The 17,181-nt window shown below is 42.7% G+C and overlaps 1 protein-coding gene across 1 annotated transcript in view; it reads left to right on the forward strand.

The window, feature by feature from the left end:
• The window catches only part of SLC24A2 (solute carrier family 24 member 2), a 245,936-nt gene that overhangs the window by 219,322 nt on the left and 9,433 nt on the right, over positions 1 to 17,181 (forward strand). Inside the window, exons 8-9 of the mRNA XM_081237450.1 lie at positions 5,908 to 6,039; positions 15,339 to 15,428. Of these exons, the coding sequence (XP_081093576.1) occupies positions 5,908 to 6,039; positions 15,339 to 15,428 (222 nt within the window). The remainder of the gene's footprint in view (positions 1 to 5,907; positions 6,040 to 15,338; positions 15,429 to 17,181) is intronic.

Here is a 17,181-nt window from a genome sequence, read left to right on the forward strand (position 1 = left end):
GATCAGCCAGGATAAGGTTCTACTGTGAGCAACCAAAACCCCAAAATAACAACAGCTTAAGTAAGATAGAATTTTGTGTCTCTCCCAAGTCTTTATACGCAGCCCGGAGCTAGAATGGCTCTTGATGGGTGTCAGAGGTCAGATCCTTTTATACTATTTCTCCACCTCATGGTCTAAGATGGCTGTTCAAGCTCTGGCCAAAATGTCCCCATTCCTGGCAGCCAGAAGGAGGAAGGGGTGAGGAAGGATACACCTCCACCCTTTAAAGATACATCCCAGAAGTTGCAGAGAATACTTCCCATTCCATCTCATTGGCCAGAACTTCATCCCATGACCACACCTTGTTACAAGGAAGGCTAGAAATAGTCCTTATTCCAGACCCAGGGAAAAGTAGGCCTTCTATCACTAAAGCACGAGGGCAGTATATTAGGTTGCTAGGGCTGCTATAACAAAATACCACAGGCTGGGTGGCTTAAACCACCGAATTTTATTTCCTCACAGTTCCGGAGGCTGGACATCCAAGATCAAGGTGTCTACAGGTTGTTTTCCTCTGAGGCCCCTCTCCTTGCAGATGGCTGCCTTCTTGCTGTGTCCTCCCACGGCCTTTCCTCCATGCATGCACATCCCTGGTGTCTCTCCATGAGTCCTAGTATCCTATTCTTATGAGGACACCAGTCGTATTGGGTTAAGACCTGCCCTAATGGCCTCATTTTAACTTAATCACCTCTTTAAGGGCCCTATCTCCAGTCACAGCTAAGGTCCTGGGGGTTGGGTCTTCAAAATATGAGTTTGGGGAGACACAATTCAACGTGTAAGAGGCATAATAGATACTAGAGAACAAGCAGAAGCTGTTACCAGCATCCCCGTAACTAGATAAAGAATAAATTCTTTGGAGCCATTTGTTCTGTCTGCCCTTTGAAATTCAAGTCTCCTTCAAATCAAGAGTCCCAGAACTTAGTGCAATGCTTTCTACCTAAAAAGCACTCAGTGAATACTTGCAGGTGGTCATGGTCACCACCCAAAGAATCCAAGCTCGAGCAGAGAACGGCAGCCAGGGTTCCTGATTCTCCACCACCTGCTCTTCCCACCAGGCTGCACTGACTCCTTCAAGATCAGACAACCAGAATGTGGAAACTTACGGTCGTTATGTCTTAGGCTCAGATTTACCATGTCAGAGATTACAAGGCCCTAAAGCAATCATTGGTGCCCTGGTTTTACAAAATTCTAGGGATTCTATGGAGACCCCAGTAGATCTCAAACTACCTTAAGCTATCACGAGACATTTGAATTTTTTCAGGATCATTTTACCTTGTTTTTTTTCTATAGACATGCTGCAGAAGCTTTAGGAGGTAAGGATGGATTGTTGCAAGGTCAAAGCCAGGATGCCACAACTCCAGGAAAAGCTGGAAAAGCAGTGCCCAGCCTCTCCCGGGGCTGAGACAAATGAGCATGCCAGCAGCCCCAGCTTGGGCAAAGGCAAATCAAGCCCCCAGACTTGGAACAGAATTTTTTTCCTCTAACTAGCTTGCAAGCTGTTGCCCACTGAACCAGAGTGAGATTGCACTTGGCAAAAAGACAAAGAGAATTTCCCCTAAAATATGCTGACAACCTTGCTCCCCAGGCACCTCTAGAATCCTCCGAAGGGTTCTGGGCTCCTGTACTTCTCTATAGCAAGATTTGTCCCCAAGAGGCCGTGAAGTCCCCATGGAGAGCACTGTTTGTGCAGCCTGAGACCCAATCTCTTCTCCTCATCCATTTCTGCCCTAGCAACAGCAACCTCAAATGCAGCTTTTGGAAGCCGTACAATATAGCTAATTGTTTGCGTTGGACCAGTAGTATGTTTAGAGCTTATGCATCTAAACAGACAATTATTTTCTGCTATATTCTAGGGGCACTGCCTGCCTGGTGACTTTGGCAGATCGAGAAAGGAGCTAATCCGTAGGTTATAAGCAGAAGGGTTATTGATGAAATGTCACCATCTGTTGGTGTCATTAAAACGGTATGAGTCATAAAGAGTTGCTTTTGTTTTTTCTCTGAAAAAGGTTAGCTTAGAGTTTAGAGAGAAGTTGCTCGATTGCAGATGGCAGTGGGGGACCTGCCTGGGGGGAGTGTCAACTCTGGAAGGGGGAGGAGCCTTGATGAACTCATCAGATCAGCTTGATGGGTCTTCAAGGAAGTGCTGGCATCCTCTGTCTGAATAAAACCACCTACCTTGCCCAAAGACAGGGTACTTATTAGGCGTACTGCAAATTCTCAACTGTCCCATGGTCCCTATTCCTGAGGCATCTACCAGGTGGGGAGGGGAAAGTCATTCATTTGGATTAAACAAGAAAGCATATCTGGGAGGGAACAGCTAAAATGCACCTGTCTCCTCATCTTCACTGGTCTGATTACACAGAGATTATTCATGTAGTCAACTGACAGCTTGGGAGGCTGGTGAGCCTAGCAGGGAGTGATACTCTCTACATCCGCTACCTCTTCTGGGAGGACGATGAGTTGGCTCAGAAGAGGAACCAGGGGCAGCACACCCAAGCTTCTGTCAGGGATGTGAGCCCTCGAGATAAGTAAAGGAAGCTAGTGGATGAACCCGCATGAACTACATAGCAAAGGAAACAGCTTTTGGTTTTGTTGACTTTCTCTGTTGACTTCCTGTTTTCACTTTCACTGATTTATTTTTTTTCTCACATATTTTTTAATTTTTTTATACAGCAGGTTCTTATTATCAGTTTTATACATACTAGTGTATACATGTCAATCCCAATCTCCCAGTTCATCCCACCACTGCCCCACCCCGCTTTCCTCCTTTGGTGTCCATACATTTGTTCTCTACATCTGTGTCTCTATTTCTGACTTGCAAACTGGTTCATTTGTACCATTTTTCTAGATTCCACATATATACATTAATATACGATATTTGTTTTTCTCTTTCTGACTTGCCTCATTCTGTATGACAGTCTCTAGGTCCATCCACATCTCTACAAATGACCCCATTTCGTTCGCTATTATGGCTGAGTAATATTCCATTGTATATATGTACCACATAGTCTTTATCCATTCGTCTGTCGATGGGCATTTAGGTTGCTTCCATGTCCTGGCTATTGTAAATAGTGCTGCAGTGAACATTGGGGTGCATGTGTCTTTTTGAATTATGATTTCCTCAGGGTATATGCCCAGTAGTGGGATTGCTGGGTCATATGGTAATTCTATTTTTAGTTTTTTTTTTTTTTTTTTTTTTTTTTTTTTTTTGCGGTAGGCGGGCCTCTCACTGTTGTGGCCTCTCCCCTTGCAGAGCACAGGCTCCGGATGCGCAGGCTCAGCAGCCATGGCTCACGGGCCCAGCCGCTCCGCGGCATGTGGGATCTTCCCAGACCGGGGCACGAACCCGTGTCCCCTGCATCGGCAGGCGGACTCTCAACCACTGCGCCACCAGGGAAGCCCTATTTTTAGTTTTTTAAGGAACCTCCGTACTGTTCTCCATAGTGGCTGTATCAATTTACATTCCCACCAACAGTGCAAGAGGGTTCCCTTTTCTCTACACCCTCTCCAGCATTTGTTGTTTGTAGATTTTCTGATGATGCCCATTCTAACTGTTGTGAGGTGATACCTCTTTGTAGTTTTGATTTGCATTTCTCTAATTAGTGATGTTGAGCAGCTTTTCATGTGCTTCTTGGCCATCTGTATGTCTTCTTTGGAGAAATGTCTGTTTAGGTCTCCTGCCCATTTTTTGATTGGGTTGTTTTTTTAATATTGAGCTGCATGAGCTGTTTATATATATTTGGAGATTAATCCTTTGTTGATTCATTTGCAAATACTTTCTCCCATTCTAGGGTTGTCTTTTCATATTGTTTATAGTTTCCTTTGCTGTGCAAAAGATTGTAAGTTTCATTAGGTCCCATTTGTTTATTTTTGTTTTTATTTCCATTATTCTAGGAGGTGGGTCAAAAAGGATCTTGCTGTGATTTATGTCAGAGTGTTTGACATAAATGTGTTTGACATAGTGTTCCTATGTTTTCCTCTAAGAGTTTTATAGTGCCTGGTCTTACATTTAGGTCTTTAATCCATTCTGAGTTTATTTTTGCATAAGGTGTTAGGTAGTGTTCTAATTTCATTCTTTTACATGTACCTGTCCAGTTTTCCCAGCACCACTTATTGAAGAGACTGTCTTTTCTCCATTGTGTATCCTTGCCTCCTTTGTCATAGATTAGTTGAACTTTATTGATTTCTGCCCTAATTTTTATTATTTCTTTTCTTCTGCTTACTTTGGATTTAATTTGCTCTTCTTTTTCTAGTTTCCTAAGGTGGAAATGTAGATTACTGATTTTAGATCTTCCTTCTTTTCCAACATATTGCATAGCAAAGAGATGGGGAGCATAAGAAGTATATTTAATGAGGATCCAGACAACCCAAATAAACCACGCTGACTTCCTAATTCTGCCTTATTACCTAATCCTCTTATTTCCCTCATATTTGGTGTTTAAAATTCGTTCACCCACTGCCAAGGACATACATGCAAAGAGAAAGAACCTTTTTCAGCATGGCTTAAGATTAGCTTTTATTAATTTTTTTTAAATTTTAATTTCTGGAGAGAAAGTATGGGTGATTGTGTAAACCACTACAAATCCTTCTGGCAGTACTAGGGTGTAAATTATAAATAATAAACATAACATACAGCAAGTCGGGCCTCACACCCAGCCCTCCCTCTAGTCTTATCCTTTTCCTCTAAGACAACTTGCCCGAGCCTGGCCCACTTACCACCTCCCTAGGGAGAGAAGTGCTGGGGGGATTCAGTGCTGCTTGAAATAGTACAGGATGCTGGAAGCAAGAGCCATGGGTGGGGGGCAGGGGGGAGGGCAGGAGCTGTATGAAGCCTGTGTGGGTTATTTATATGGTCTCAAAAGGAAGCATCCGTGGAAATGTTCCTATTGATATTTTTAGACCTGATGCTTGGTCCTGCTGCTGCACTTTCATTTTTAAACAAGCAGAGAAGGGAATGATTGATGCTGTCTGCAGTGCTGTTTCAGAGGCTTGGAGGGCCCATCTGACAGACTAATGGTCATCCTGCCAGGCCCTGATCCACATTCCGTCCCTTGTAGCTCTGGGACCTCAGAAGCTGCTGACCTCAGCAGGCAGCGAATAATACACTGGCCGCTTGCTGCCAAGTCAGAAACTCTGAAGTTTACCCCCTGGCTCTGCAGCCCCGTGTGCTCGACACCCACAGGTTTAGCATCCTCTACTTCCATACTCTGTTCCTCTGTGAATGCATATATATGTTTGCATAATAAGCCTTTGTCCGGAAATAAAATGGTTTAGAATTTAACGAGGTGATTAAGCAGGTTAGAAACTCACAACCACACAATAATCCATGAACTTAACTATTCCAGGGTCACTGAAGGGAGTTGAGTATTGTTACTGACGGATTTCTGTGGTTACTTTCATTTGCCCACTCCAAATCAGTGTTCTAAAAAATGATTTTTAATTATTTTAATTAAAAAAATTTATTCCCAAGGATTCTGAATCCTGTGGCTTTCTCCTCAAGAAGAGAGGAGAAGAAGGTTGGCATTGGGGTCTTTTGCTCTGCAGATATGGTTTCTCCTAAGGTCATGGATCAGAGTCCACTCCAGTTGAATGATCAATTCAGGAAAGTGAGAAGCTGGAGAGTGTTCAGGGAAAGGAAAGAAAGTTCTTAAATTCTCATGGCTGAGCAATGTATTGTTTGTTCCTGGGATTCAGACTATGACAGGTGGGGTTCTCTTACAAACCTAAAAAATTACATGGATGAAGCAGCTGAGATGACCCAAGAAAACTCCTAATGAGATCCGGAACTTCTCTCCTTGCTTTGTGGCCTGCAGATATTATCGTCTTTTTTGTTCATTTTCTCTCTCTCTCTTTCTATAACAGACCACAGAGACGGGTGAAGATGAGGAGGACCAGCCTCTCAGCCTGGCCTGGCCTTCCGATACCCACAAACAAGTCACATTCCTAGTTGTTTTCCCCATAGTGTTTCCTCTCTGGATTACCTTACCTGATGTTCGCAAACCTGTGAGTAAAGCTTTTTTTTTTTTTTTTTGAAATGAATTTCTTGTAAAAAGCACAGCATAGGGGCTTCCCTGGTGGCGCAGTGGTTGAGAGTCCGCCTGCCGAAGCGGGGGACGCGGGTTCGTGCCCCGGTCTGGGAGGATCCCACATGCCGCAGAGCGGCTGGGCCCGTGAGCCATGGCCGCTGAGCCTGCGCGTTTGGAGCCTGTGCTCCGCAGCGGGAGAGGCCACAACAGTGAGAGGCCCGCGTACCGCAAAAAAAAAAAAAAAAAAAAAAAAAAAAGCACAGCATATAGCAGTATGCATAGCCTGCTTCTACTTGTCTTAAAAGGAAAAGGGGGTGACGTATACACATGTATATGCATATATATGTGCCTGAAGTTTCTCTGGACAAATACACAATAATAGTGATTGTTCTGGCTATTGAATCTACGTAATGAACGACTCCAAAACTTAGTGGTATGAAATGACAACCATTTTATTCTGCTTGTGGGTCCTGTGGATCAGTAATTCAAATGGACACATTGGGGATGGCTGGTCTCTGCTCCACAATGTCTGGGGCCTCAGCTGGGAAGACTCAAGTGGCTGGGGGCTGGAATCATCTGGAGATTTCCTGGCTCATGTTTCTGGCACCTGGGCAGAGATGATTCAAATTCTGGGCTCAGCTGGGATTGTCTACTGGAGAGCCTAACGTGGCCTCTCTATGTTACTAGGGTTTTCTCACAGTATGGTGGCATCAGGATAGTCAGATGTCTTACATAAGAGATCAGAACTCCAAGAGTGAGTGTTCTAGCAACACAAGGAGAAACTACATTGTCTCTGATGGCCTAGTCTCAGCAGTCACAGAGTCACCTCCACTGAACCCTACTGCTCAAAGCAGTCATAAGTCTGTCTTGATTAAAGGGGAAGAGATGAGAAGTCTCCATAGAATATATCAGTGTCCTATAGCATATGACACCCTTGATGGCAGCAGTTTCAGAGAACTTGCGACCATGTTTTAAAACCACTACAGTGATTGTCTCTGCAAAGGGGAACTGAAGGTCTGAGGCAGAAGGGTGACTCACATTTTGTTGAATATTTGTGTACATGAATTATTCATTCAATTCAAAAAATAATTTACAGAAATGCATTCGTCTGGTGTAAATGCCTATATGTCTGATCTGCTCTCACCAGTATTGTTATCATTACCATAATCAATATTATTATCTGCCACTATTATGTACTGGATGCTGTGAACATAGTACCATCTTATAATCAGCAAAGTACAATCTGAATGTAGATCAAATCAAAAGAAATCCTTTCCCAGTAGTGTCAAACTGGGTTCCTGGGCCACTGCCCTAAAGGGTGAAAGAACTAATGAGAGATAAGGAGAAACAGCTCTACTTTTTTTTTTTTTTTTTTTTTTTTGTGGTACACAGGCCTCTCACTGTTGTGGCCTCTCCCGTTGCAGAGCACAGGCTCTGGACACACAGGCTCAGTGGCCATGGCTCACGGGCCCAGCCGCTCCGCGGCCTGTGGGATGTTCCCGGACCGGGGCACGAACCCGTGTCCCCTGCATCGGCAGGCGGACTCCCAACCACTGCGCCAGCAGGGAAGCCCCAGCTCTACTTTTTATTATGGCCCTACACACACCTACTCATTCAACAAAAGTGTGTACCTACTATGTATCATGCTCTATCCTTGGTATACTCCATAAATTCTATTGTAAATCTCAGAAAACATCTAGTATGGGCATATACATATATATATGCCTGCACTATATATATAAAATTATATATATATATATATACATATAATTGGCATAAGTAGAAAGAAACTTAGGCAGAAAGAGTTAATTAGCTCGAGCCTGGTCACTTCCTAGGGCATAGAGCTGAGATTCAGACTCAGGCCCGTGTGACCACACAGCTTGGGCTCTTCCTCATATTTCTTGACGCCAGAAGGTAGAAATCTGAAAACATCATTTCTAAAAGCATTTGGAATAGAATACTGTGGTAACATCCAGCATAATTTAGCATCCCTCTTCCCAAGAGCCCTGTGATGATCCCACCTTCCTCCCTTGAAAAAGACTGGAGAAAAATCCTGTCTCGTTACCCTGACCTAGAAATAATCCAGCCTGATAGAGAGCCTTGTCTTGCCAAGTACACGCCATGAATGACCCCTCATTTAAGGACTCCTGACATTAGGCGATTCCTAAGAAAGGGTGAACGTAGCAGGTGTGGCTCACTTAAAGTGCTATCTAGGTTTCTTTGTTCAAGATGCTGTTACAGAGCATCTGCTGTATGCAAAGGCCTGGCTTCCTGGAAACCTGCAGCCAAATAGCTGGAATGCGTTCAGTTTCTTCTTGGCTCCCATCACATTGACATTTCTGAGATGTGTGTGCTCACATGCGCTCACTCACTCACTCATTCTGTCTGTCTGTCTCTCTTTCTGTCGCCATTGCTCTGCTGTTTAGTCCGATGCTTTTGCTTAGCTCAGGGAGGAAAATGAGGGAGACAGACAGGGTTTTCTAAATCCCCACAGCAGGCCTAGAGTGATATGGCCCAGAGTAGAGGGGCCTGGTTCACTGATAAGACTGACTGATGTTATAAAATAGATAACAAGGACCTGCTGTATAGCACAGGGAACTATACTCGGTATCTTGTAATAACCTATAAGGGAAGAGAATCTGAAGAAGAATATATGTAATATATATTGGGTTGGCCAAAAAGTTCGTTCGGTTAGTGAATACATTGTTCAATAAAATTCTTGGTGAAAATGAGAAATGTGTCTTTTATCTTCACTTAAAGCTGAACGAACTCTTTGACTAACCCAATATATAACTGAATTGCTGTACTGTACACCTGAAACTAACACAATATTATAAATCAACTATACCTCAATTTTAAGATTTTAATAATAATTTTAAAAATAAATTTTTAGGGCTTCCCTGGTGGTGCAGTGGTTGAGAGTCCGCCTGCCGACGCAGGGGATGTGGGTTCGTGCCCTGGTCCGGGAAGATCCCACATGCCGCAGAGCGGCTGGGCCCGTGAGCCATGGCCGCTGAGCCTGCGTGTCCAGAGCCTGTGCTCCGCAACGGGAGAGGCCACAACAGTGAGAGGCCTGCGTACCACAAAAAAATAAAAAATAAATAAATTTTTAACAAATGAGTGATTGATGTCAGCACACAACTGCTGAAGCCATCAGGAAGATGTGCAGGAATGGGAGGAAGCTGCCTATGACTCAAGGCCCTAGAATCTCAGGGTTGCGTGGGACTCTTAGAGCAAAGGCTGGCAAAGTGTTCGTCCCCTCCATGATCTGAGCTGATAGGTCAAGGAAACTGTTAGGGAAGATCAGAGTTCTCAACCTGTAACTCCTGGACAGCAAACAGGATTCCACCATGGCTGTAGTTACCTGGATCGAAACAGAGGCTGATGCTCTTATCCTGAGGGGTTCAAAGCGAGCAAATACAGCTGAACATGATGTTCCCCCTGTAGCACTGCTGACTGGTCATTTGCTGAGCAGCACCCCGTGGGAGCCAGCCCCTGCAGCGTGCGCTGGGGTAGCCAATGGGGCTTTTGCTCACTGCACCTCCAAGGGCCATCCCTGGACGGACTGGATTTTCTTCTGTTTTTTTCTGAGTATACCATGTGCTGTTCCAAGCAGAAATGAGACTCCTAGGTAGAACACTGGGTGTTTCTAGATTTCCTCAGCAACTATTTATTGAGCACCTATTATATGCCAGGCGTCAGGCTTATGCCCTAAAAGAGATATAAAGACACATCAGTCACAGTTCCCATTTTTAAGGTGCTCTAAACTCAGTAGAGGAAACAAAACATGACCACATAGACCTACAGGGCAAGATTGCACAGCTGTGCTAGTGAGAGCAGCTAGACTCAAACCCAGGTCTCCTGACTCGAGCATTCTCATGCTACCATTTACTACAGTGGCTTTTCCCACATGACTCATGAGCTGTGCAATCATGGGAAGGTCACTTCTCAACTCTGGACCCCATATTTCCTCCTCTGTGAAATACAGGAGTGGAGGAAGCTCTCTAGATTCCCCGCCAGCGGTGACATTCTGTGATTCAGGAAAACATAAAGAGATAACTATCAGTACAATATTGCTAATTTAAGGTGACCATATATCCCAGTTTGCCTGAGATAGTCCCAGTTTACTCTCAAAGCATGCTGGTTTGAGTTATATGGTCATTCTTTGCATATATGAAATGCCAAACGAAAGCATGCCAATTGATACAAAGGCCAGTAAGTGGCTTCTTACTCATGCTCAGCTCAGGAGAGTTTCATTAGGTTTGATCTTGTGTCAGCTTTTGCTGTGTAACACACCACCCCCAAACTTAGTGGCTTAAAACAACAAGCATTTTTTTAGCCCATAATTCTACGAGTTAGCGATTTAGGTGGGGCTCAGCCTGACAGTTCTGCTACTTACTTATACGGCTGAGGGCTGGTTGGTGTAGGCGTATGTCAGCTGGAACACCTTGTCTCTGTTCCACTGGTCTTGTATCCTTAAGCAGGCTAGCCTGGGCTTATTCACATGACGGAGTAGTGAATGTAGTGAAAATGAAAGAGTAGTGAAAATGAAAGCCGCAAAGCCACAAAGATCTAGTTCGGAATCTGCACACTGTCATTTCCACCACATTCTATTAGTCAATGCCAGGCATAAGGCCAGCCCAGATTCAGAGGCTTGGGAAATAGACCTCCTCTCTTCATGGGAGGAATTGCAAAGTGATGTGGTCATTTTTGCAGTCTGCCATGGTCCTCATGTTCTGCAACAAGGGCCTCTTGAAAAATTATCCAGGGAGAGGAGAGACAGAAGAGAAAACTATCAATTAATAGACACTTGATACTCCTCAGAGCCTGGCAGCCCTGCCTCCTGAGTAGTTTTTGAATTACCCATGGAGATGACATCCCAAACCTTGACAATAATTACAATGAAAACACGATTTTTTTAATGTATACACGTAGTTTCAGAGTAAATAGTACTCCCACTTGCTTTTATTTACACTTCATTTATATGCAAATTATATGACAGTGTTTGTTGAATTATGCATACTTCCAGCTCAGATAATTAATGGTGGGCTTCACTTTTATAGTTTTCTTAAATTAATGGCTTTATTTTAGAAGTACGAGAACTGAAATGCAAACCTTAATGAGGAATATGTCTTTGATGAAAATTGAAAATAATAAAGGAAACAAAGACCCCAAAAGTTTGATTTTCTCATGGCCTAGGATGGATGTTCTTACAAAACAAGAATGCACCTCATGAGATATCAAAATATGACCCATCAGAGCTAGGAAGGTACTTCAGAACCCAGCTAGGTTTTTACAATTTCTATCATGCATTGGTTCATTCACCAAGTATTTATTGTATCCACTATGTACCAAGCACGGTTCTAGCAAGGATGGAGTGATTGAGGCCCTGAGAAGTTGAGTGATTTGCCCAAGCAAAACCAGCTAATAAGAAGCAAAGCCAAGACTCTAGGCCATATCTCTGCAGTCACTTTCACCTCCCTGAGTTTCAGTTTTCTTATCTCTTAAAAATCAAAATGAGCTTAATATTGTCTAATAACATCTGCCATTACTATCCAAGCACTTGTTCTGTGCCAGGCAGTTTGCTAGACACTTCATGTGTGTGAAATCCTCAGAACTACTAGACATTGTTATTCCTCCCATTTTACAAAGAAAGAAACTGAGATTTAGAGCGATTAAATAATTTGTCTCAGGGCACAGAGCTGGTAATTGATGAGCAAGGATTTCAGTCCTGGTCATAGTAATCCAGAGACCATACTTTTAATCTTTAACAGGATTGCTTTGGAGATCTCTGTTAAATATGTATGCCCCAGAATACTACACAGAGGAGATGCTCAGTGAATATTTGTTGAATTTAAATAAGTTAGGAGATGGCCAATTTGTGCGACCAGCTAATGTCCAGTAATGTTTTTTAAGCCAAGAAAATATCACTCTGATGTACTAAAATCTTCTAATGAGAACATTAGCTGTCAATTATACAAGTAAACCATTACATTGGAACAAAATGGACACATGTGCGGGCCAACACATGGATACAATTTGCTTTTTGCTAATTGGTATGAGGTCCATCCCAGCAGATGTCAGGATGAACCACCATTACTAACCATAAATTGACACATCAGACCTTGGCTTCAGGAGCTCTTTTCTTCCTTCCAATGAGACTGGTAACTAAATAAGAGTACACGTGCTACTGGGCAGTGATAACTAAAATGAAACCACAGAGTCCAAAGAAGGGAAATAGTCCAGAAAAAAATGAAAGAAGGAATTACCTGGGCTGTGAGATTGGAAATGGTAAGGTACTTTGACAGTCGGGGAAACACTTAACCAAACTGTTGATGCATGAAAGGCTGATGCTTCCAAAGCAGGAACAATATGGGAGGCTGGGTGAGGCAGACGGTTGTACAGCTGGAATGCTAGTCTGTATTTCCCTGATGCTCTTTATTTGCTGACATTCAGAGCATAGGCTAGTATTATGATGATGATGATCATTATGTATCCAAAGTCGGGTATATTTTGAGCATTATTGGCCCTGTCTTTCTTTAGCAATGAGTATAACCTAGATTCCTAACATCTAGGAATGCATGCTATATAGTCAGAGAGACCTAGATTTGAGTTTCATGTCTAGTTCAAGATCTGGGTACAGCGTAAGTGCCCAGCCTTTACCTACCCCCTAGTTAATGATGAAGACCTGAAATTTTACAAAGAAAAAATATTTTTAAACCTTTTTTTTTTAATGAGTTCCTAATCCAATACTAGGTACATTTAGATGTCCACTAATAACTAATTGGCTGCTTGATTAAGACTCATAGCATCAAATTTTGAAATACAGAGGTTTTCAATAATATGTTGGTATAAACTTAGCACCTTTAAATCCTTAGTCCGATTCCTTACTTTCTGCCTTTTGACTGGGAATGGTCTATGGTTCAGGGATGATACTTTTTAGATGAAAATATGTTCAAATAATTTGATTCTGACTTGTGATGCTGTATCAATGAACAGACATGCAAAGGTACAAAAAAATTAAATAATAATAAAATAACAGTTACATACTTAGTAAGTGAGCTAACCTGGAAAGGGGGCATACCTATGAAATGAGGACTCTCCCAGGATATCCAGTCCATGTGCCATGTCATAAAGTGTGGAGACGGTACTCCGTTCCCTCCCAGGATGCTCAAAATCAAGGTAAGGATTGGCTACTGCTCAAACCACATGGGTGGTCCCACATCACAAGAGGGGGCCCTTCTCTTCCCTGTGATAGAGCATGGCGTGGGAGATGAAGCCCTCATCACACCTAGGATCCTGAAACAGTGACTTGTGGCCAGAAGAAAAGAATAGGGACTCTAATCAGCTAAATGCCTTGCCTGGGAAAAATGGATTTCTTGGCACTGGCAATTCCAAGGCTCAGGGAATCTGGTCTCCAGAATCCAGCTGAACCCGTTGCTTTAAAGGAATTTGCTTTCAAAGTGAATGTCTCAAGCTCCACTTTGAAAAACTGATGACTTTTTTCCCATAACCCATTAAATACTGCTTAGGTCCCCAGAAGGAGTCTGAGTCTTTGGCTGAAATATTTTCCCTCTAAGAAAGGGAAGGAGTAGCGGGAAGCATTTAAGAATAAGGTTGTGGCTACTCACCGTGGTTAATGCTTTCTCCAATTTAATCAAGCCCACTGGTCTTCCAGACATCCCAGCTAACAAAAGGCCCAGGAAAAACCACAACCACTGAAAGAAAGAAGTGGTTATTGTGAAATTTAATAGAACCATGTGAATGATAATGAAAACATATATTAAAAACTTGAAATTAATAGAACATAAGCCTGTTTGGAGCAATAGACTGTGTTCATCATTAAAGATATTCAAAAGATTACCATATACAGGTTTATCTTTTCCTTTTAATGAAGCTCTCAAAAGCCACGGCAGAAGTGTTCTATGTGGCTGCCCGAGGTCAGCTCTTCAGACAAGTGAGAGAGCTTTCATCCAGGTCAACTCCAGGATTCATTTCTCTGGACAAAATTGGATGGTGTTATCAAAGCAAAAAAATGAGATTGTTTCTCAAAGTGGAAAGCTTTGAAATAAGTGTTTGGCAATAATAAATGAGAGACTCTCTGAGAGCATTCTGTTATCTGAGCATGTTTTAAAGGATCCCAATTTTGCAAAAAGGGCATCAACAGGACACCACTACCATCCAGTGCAAGCGTGGATTTCCCTATAGTGGGATGGATAAGAAACACTGCATTCTGAGTGTCTGATTTTCGCTGATGTTTGAAAGAAACGTTAAAAGTGCTCATACTACTGGGGCTTCCCTGGTGGCGCAGTGGTTGAGAGTCCGCCTGCCGATGCAGGGGACCGCGGGTTCGTGCCCTGGTCCGGGAGGATCCCACGTGCCGCGGAGCGGCTGGGCCCATGGGCCATGGCTGCTGAGCCTGCGCATCCGGAGCCTGTGCTCTGCAACGGGAGTGGCCACAGCAGTGAGAGGCTCACGTACTGAAAAAAAAAAAAAAAAAAAAAAGTGCTCATACTATAAGCCTGAGATTGCACAGGGCTAGAAGCATAATTGGATATAACATAGTTAGGGGTGGAGAACAGGAGAAAAAGCATTCCCAAGGACGTCTACTGTGCCACCCCCTTGGAGAGCAGCACAAGTGAGCATCTGCTGTTGATACTTGTGTGGCTCCAACGTCCTGGAGACTGGCCATCCTCAGGAATCTGTATTAATTGTGGTGATGGCTTCTTCTGTGTGGCATTTCCTCATAATTCATGGGACCATAAAATGAGCCAATGTATTTTGGAAACTATTGATCCTTCTTTTTAAATGTAATTAATCCCGTAGGCTTTCTGGCATATGGATTCTTAGGATACATGGGTTGAAGCAATAGAAACTGATTCTCATGAAGTTGAAGAGAAGGTAGAAAAGGGAGCAGGAGAGGGAGAGAGAATGTGGGGAATTGAGGGATTGAAGGCAAGGCTGAGAAACCAAGCCTTGGAAAGGGCAGGAACAGAGAGCCTCTGAGAAACCAGAAGCAGGAACAGACATTCTCTTCAAAAGACTTCCATCTCAGAAACTAGCTTTGGGATGGTTTGGCTTCCACCAATTTCACATTCTCAAGAGAGAATCTTAATGTCCCAGCTTGACCAACACTTGGTCATTTATTTTGATTGCTAATTCTACCCGGACTGCAGGCAGTGAGGGAGAAGTAGCTGAATTGGTAGTCTTAGCTTTGAGCTATAAGATCACCTCAGTTAGCACTCACATTCTCTCCTCTTTCTGGTTCTCTTTCAGTCATCAAGGAAGTTTTTTCCCATCACGTTCTTCGGCTCCATCACCTGGATCGCAGTATTCTCTTACTTGATGGTCTGGTGGGCACATCAGGTAATACCTTGAGAGTGACACGCATCTGCCTGGCTTTTCTCTTGGTTGCTATGTGGCTAACCAGTGTGTTTGCTTTCTGAAACTGTCACAACAGTATTGCATCTAACAAATTACATATTCCAGGGCTAAAGGAATTTATTCCACTTAACTTTTCCTCGTCTCCTGGCCTTTCCCTATAGTGTGGACTCAAATCGGCATAGCCCCAGACAGCCATGTGGAGGAAAGGCAAGTCTCACTGCTTCTTGCCCTCTGAAGCCTGAAGCCAGGCCAACCCAGGCCTGGAGGAATGTCACAGTTTTTCCTGGCTCAGCAGCACTTACTTTCTCTTGGGCAGCCACTCACCTCATGTTCTCATCCAACTGGCTCTTAGGAAAAGAACTGGAGACAAAATGGTCTCTTCCTTGAGCCTCCATTTACAAAAATGATGATGTATTTCCCTTTTACTACTTTTAATTCAATACCAGTCATAATGCTCATCACCAGAATAAACTCTCAGGAATTGTTTGTTGCAACACATGAATGGAGGAATGAGATGCAAAGGTCTTACATTCTCAAAGATAGTAATGGTTACCATTATTGATTGAATGTGTACTACATGCCAGATAATTCACATCCCTTTGTCCTTGTACACGGGTATCATTTCTATGAGGGAGGTACTATTATTATCCACAGTTTACAGATAAAGAGTTAAGCTTAGAGCTAATTAAAAAAAAAATGCCCAGGATCATTTAGGTAGTAAAAAGCAGGACTGAGATTCTAACCCAGCACTCTGCAGCTCCAAAACTCATGCTTTTAATCTCTATTATAAACTACATAAATTCCAACTGCTCACTTGTATTCTTTGTCTAATATACCCTTAAAATTATTATACTTCTTAACAGAAATAAAATATAGCAATTTGAAATAAGGAAGTATACACCAATGACATATGTGGATAGAGTTCTCAACAAATGCTGCTGGAATAATTGGATTTCTATATGCCAAAATAAATGAACTTAGACATTTACCACCTGCGATACTCAAAAATTAATTCAAAATGCACGATAGTTCTAAACGTAAGAGCTAAAAACATCTAGAAGAAAACAGAAAATCCACATAACCATGGGATAGGCAAAGAGTTCTATGACATAACACCAAACCATGATCCATAAAAAAAAAATTGATTAACTAAACGTCATCAAAAGTAAAACTTCTGCTCTTCAGAAAACCTCATTTAAAAAATGAAAAGACGGAATTCCCTGCCTGTCCAGTGGTTAGAACTCTGCACTCTCACTGCCGAGGGCCCAGGTTCAGTCCCTGGTTGGGGAACTGAGATCCCACAAGGCACATGGCACAGCCAAAAAAAACCCCCAAAATTGGAAAGACAAACCACAGACTGAGAGAAAATATTTGCAAATCATATCTCTCTGATAAAGCACTTGTATCCAGGATATATAAAAAGCTCTTAAAGCTCAGTAATAGAAAGGCAAGTGTCTACAGGCATCTTAATGTTTAAGATGGACAAAAGATTTGAGTAGATATTTCACAAAGAAAGGTATGCAAATGGCTAATAAGCACAAGAAAAGATATTCAACATAATTATTCATTAGAGAATGCAAACTAAAACCACAGTGAGATACCACTTCACACTCACTTGGATGGATATAATCAAAAAGACAGAAAATAACAAGTGTTAGAGAGGATGTATAGAAATTGGAACCCTGATATATTTCTGGTAAGAATGTAAAACAGTGCAGCCACTTTGTAGACAGCT

This window comes from Mesoplodon bidens, assembly GCF_964165515.1.
Source record: "Mesoplodon bidens genome assembly, chromosome: 6".
Taxonomy (NCBI): Eukaryota; Metazoa; Chordata; class Mammalia; order Artiodactyla; family Ziphiidae; genus Mesoplodon; species Mesoplodon bidens.